Source organism: Aphanomyces astaci (assembly GCF_000520075.1).
Source record: "Aphanomyces astaci strain APO3 unplaced genomic scaffold supercont1.165, whole genome shotgun sequence".
NCBI classification, from domain to species: Eukaryota; Oomycota; class Saprolegniomycetes; order Saprolegniales; family Verrucalvaceae; genus Aphanomyces; species Aphanomyces astaci.
In genome coordinates, this window is record NW_009798428.1 from 25,803 (window position 1) to 30,497 (window position 4,695).

At 56.3% G+C, this 4,695-nt stretch overlaps 1 protein-coding gene across 1 annotated transcript; it reads left to right on the plus strand.

The window, feature by feature from the left end:
* Nucleotides 1–3,781: 3,781 nt before the first annotated feature.
* H257_18442 (hypothetical protein) lies at nucleotides 3,782–4,391 on the plus strand (the record flags this gene model as incomplete). Its single annotated transcript, XM_009847496.1, has 2 exons — nucleotides 3,782–3,819; nucleotides 3,851–4,391. 2 exons carry the CDS (start codon nucleotides 3,782–3,784, stop codon nucleotides 4,389–4,391), a joined length of 579 nt encoding a protein of 192 aa, XP_009845798.1.
* Between the last annotated feature and the right edge of the window lie 304 nt (nucleotides 4,392–4,695).

Here is a 4,695-nt window from a genome sequence, read left to right on the forward strand (position 1 = left end):
AACATGTTGTCGTTCATGCTGAACGGATGTGTGTACACCCCGGATCGAGTGATGCAAGGCCATGTGGACAGTGCCCTCTACGTGCAATCAACGAACGAGGAGTGCTACAAAGACCTGCTCTACAAGAACATGCTGATCTGGATCGACGACATCTTTGTGTACGCCGACACAGTGGAAGAGTATGTGGATGCCCTCGAGTCGTTCTTCGATCGAGTGGCCCAGTACGGGTTCAAGCTGAGTCCGTCCAAGACCAAGCTGTTCACGGACCAAGTCAAGTGGTGCGGACGCATCATCAGTGGTGATGGCGTCATGCAAGACCCTGAACGCATAGAACATCTGTGTGCGATCCCCTACCCTACGAATGCGGGAGAATTGCAGCTGTTTGTGTGCACCGTGAACTGGCTGCGGGACTCGATGACAGAGTACGCACAGACCGTCGACCCACTGCAGCAGTGTATGACGAAGGCCCTCGAAGGCAAGGGCAAGAAGAAGCGGATCGCGTCTGGTGTTCAGTTGGAACTGACCGACGGCGAGAAGCTAGCGTTTGACGCCGTGAAGTCCAAGCTACGATCATCGGTGGAACTGTCTCACCCGCGTGATGACGCCACGATGTGTTTGTTTACGGATGCGAGCGATCATGGATGGTCGATTGTGGTAACTCAAGTGGTGGCATTCGATGATGACAGCCCAGTCCAAGAACAACGTCACGAACTGCTCTTGTGTCAGTCGGGGATGTTTGCCGGCGCCCAGAAGGCGTGGTCAGTCATCGAAAAGGAGGCCTACCCTATTGCGCGTGCGTACGAGAAGCTCAATTACATGCTTATGCGACCTACGGGGTTCAAGATGTACTGTGACCACAAGGATCTCATCCATGTCTTTGCCCCGGGCGAAGAATGGAAGGCGCACACACGCAGCAAACTCATGCGATGGGCTGCCATTATTGGCGGCTATCGTTATGAAATCATACACATCGACGACATCCACAACCTTTGGGCGGATATGATGAGCCGTTGGGGTCAACCGACACCAAGTCTGGCGACCAAGCGGGTCAAAATACGTCGGGGACATGGCTGGTCAAAGAAAGTCAAAGCGCGCAAAGTCCCTCCACCGGAACAACCAAAACTGCGACCGCTGGACAAGGACTTTGTGTGGCCATGTGTGGTGGACATCCGTCACGCCCAAGACCAGCATGGCAAAGACAAACCAAGCGAGCTACCGTGGTGGACGGACTATGGCAAGTGGACGAGCGGCTATGGATACCGAGTGCGGCGAATGACCTGATCCAACGGATCATGGTCGTTGCCCACTGCGGCAGCGCCCGGCACCGTGGACATGCAGCGCTGGTGGCTGCTATCCGCCGCCTGTTCTATGTCGACCACTTGGCCGACAGGGCCAGTGAATTCCTCCGTGGCTGCTTGTTGTGCCCTCATGTAAAAGGGGGAAGGGTGGTCCATCGACCGTATGCTCCGAGATGGCACGCGAAAGAACGCAACGAAGGAATCCACTTCGACTACCTCTACATGGGCGAAGCGTTCAGCGGCGCTAAGTATGTGCTGGTACTCAAAGACGACCTTACCCACTACTGCGAACTCATTGCATGCGATGCCCCCACGAGCCAAGTATGTGTGGATGCCCTGATGGACTGGATTAAGCGGTTCGGAATGCCACGAGTCTGGGTCAGCGACCAAGGAACCCATTTCAAAAACGTGGCCATGAAGGCGTTAGCTCACAAGTTCAAGGTCCATCATGACCTAACCTTGGCCTACTGCCCCTGGCGCAATGGAACGGTGGAGCAAATGAACCGCGACATCCTTCAAGTGATGCGGGTCATGCTGCGAGAGTACCAGCTAGCCGAACAGGAATGGGACTACCTATTGCCGGTGGTCCAAGTCAACCTCAACCAAACACCGGCAGCATCACTGGCTAGCAAGTCGCCGATGGAGCTGTTCACGGCTTTGAACCCGGCGACTCCCCTGGATGTCGTCGCGGTGGGCATGAACAAGGAACTCCGAGAGAGCGACTGGATGGTCAAGGACATCCCAAAAAACTTGGACAAGCTGCGTGCTAGCCTGCAAGTCATGCACAAAGAAGTCCTAGACAAGAATGCGATGCGCGCGGCGAAAGCGACGAAAGCGACCGAGAAATACGAACAGTGCAACGTCAGCGAAGGCGACTATGTACTCTGGTCTCGCGTCGACAAACGCTATCACCCCAAGCTGCTCGTAACCTGGACATGCCCCTACCGAGTCAAGGAAGTGGGCGAATTCTCCGTCGTTTTGGAGCACTTGGTGACCCACGACCTGCGGGAGGCACACACATCAAGAGTCAAGTTCTACGCAAATTTGCCCTTCAGCGTGGCAGCACGCCACGACAGAATGCTCAGCGCAACCAGCGATTGCCCGACATGGCCCAGCAGTCGCTCCATGCCGCTGGCAATCAGTGCCGACTTGCGATCGCCGAGACGCAGCTCGAGGTGCGAGTCGGCTTTGCCCGCAAGAGTTAATCGTTTCCAGCCAGCACACGTCGCTTCCACTGTGAGCGATCGCAGCGATCGACAGCCACGCACGAGATAGCCGACCTCGGCAGTACGGACACCCTCTCCGGACGAGCCACCCAGCTCCAAGCACTCGACACCGCCAATGAGCTGCAGCAGCTGCGCAAGTGTGTTGCCACGAATCGTCGACTGCTCGCCTCCCCACAGAGGCATCGATCGATGACGGTTTACATGGGCACGGTGCCTGCGGATCAAAGACTGCGATCATGTGCTGGAGGTCGCGCTCGTTGATGGGGGCCATGAGCTTGAGTCGATCGAGCCGAAGAGTCGAGTCGGGACCAAAAAACCCGCGTGCGATGGCCTGCATTTCCACGGCTCGCTTGGGTGCGTCGTCGTCCTCGTCGGAGAATTCCAAGTGGCTGCCGTGGTCTATCGACAGAACTCTCAGCTGTGGGGAGTGCGTCTGCAGCACCTGATAGAGACGCTCGACGAGTGGTGAGGTACAGTGATAGCTAGCGGCATAAACGTCGAGCTGGATCAAGTTGCCCATTGCGAGCGCCGACGTCTTCACGTCTTCGCCGGTTGTCGTTAGCAAGTGTTCCCATGCCCTCGCATCGTTGATGACCATGGGCAACGAAGACGCAGCGACCACTGCTGCCATCGTTGGATCGAGCGAGCTCAGCTCCACGCACTGGATCTCGAGCAACGCGCTGTCTCGTGGTTGTGTGCAATACTGGGCAAGTGTGTTGTTTCCCACGCCAGTGCCAACACAAACAACCAAATGGGGGAGTGCCGACTCCCTGCAAACCACACACTTGATTGTCTTGATGTTAGCACGACGTTGCAGAACCAAGAATGAGATTCCGGAAGTTGGCTGGGACAGGTGTTCTGTTTTCTACGTCCTAGTACTACTAGTAACACTACTAGTAATACTATGCCTTTTCGTGTCGGTTCGCCAAGGGTCGGCACCCGGTGGCCTCGGTTGAGGACCACCTGTGTCACAGCGGGACTTGGGTTAAGTAGCCCACCACAACACACACACCAAGCCATGTCCCGCAGGACACACTTGGGCCTCGCTAATTCTTCGCCTTCGCTTGCTTCATCGCCTTGCGCAATGCATCGCCTTCGCTCACTGTCTTCACGCCTTCAACGTAGTTCTTCACCACGGCCGGGCATTCATGCATGAGCTTCTGCAGCGGTTCCCATGAGGACTCGATATCTTCAAAACCTTCACAAAGCATTTCCAGCATGAATTCTTTCACATCCGGGACAAACTTGTGTCCCGCGATGGACTTGACCTTCAGCATGATCCCTTGCTCGGAAACGTGTTCGAGGATTTCTTCAGTCACTTCAAAGCTGTCTTCAGGCCCAGCTATGCCCCAACCTAGAGGAGCTCACGGTGCGGAACGCGGAAGACGGCTTTCTCGAGCAGCTCTTGGATGCGTATACTACGAGTACGACGCACCCGTACCGCCTCACGCGACTGTCGTTGATGGCAGGCCATGCCGACGTCGGATATGACGCCGTTGTGGCCGCGCTATCGTCGCCAGATCATCCAGTGTCCCGTGTGCTCCGCTCGTTGTACATTGACGTGCGCGGCTGGGACGACGAGGATGTCGAGTCACTAAGCACTCGACTGCAGCATTTGCTGATGACCAACAGTCACCTGCGCGACCTCACACTGTGTGCGTCACCGACATGGCCGCCAGACGACGACGTTGACCCGTTGCATGCCGGCGGTTGGACTGTTCTTCTCCTGCCACTCCGTCAGCGCCTCGCGGCACTAAGTGTGCTGCGTCGCATCAACTTGCCCATCGCGCTGATGGCCAGCATCCTGTCAATGGCTGGGCGTCATGTGAAACGCTTTCTCATGGAGAGGAAAGACGATGACGACTAATATGACGAAGAAGTGGATATTGATATTGATATTACGCTGTAAAGTTAAAATCACTCAGCGGGCACTTAATGGCCTCGGCCGCGTACTAGCTGCATTGGCAGCTAGCGGACTTAACTACTTGCAAACCTAGTTGTGGCGGTTCCAGGGGATAAGGATGCTTAGGCCGCTGGAGGAGGTATCCCTGGGTCCGGAGGCAGGCGTGGTGGCCGAAGTGGAGGGTCGGCGTAGCCTACGCGAGGGGGGAGGGCGGGGGGTTGTGAGGAGATCCTTCGAGATTGCCATTGGAGCGTCTTGGCTGCAAGGT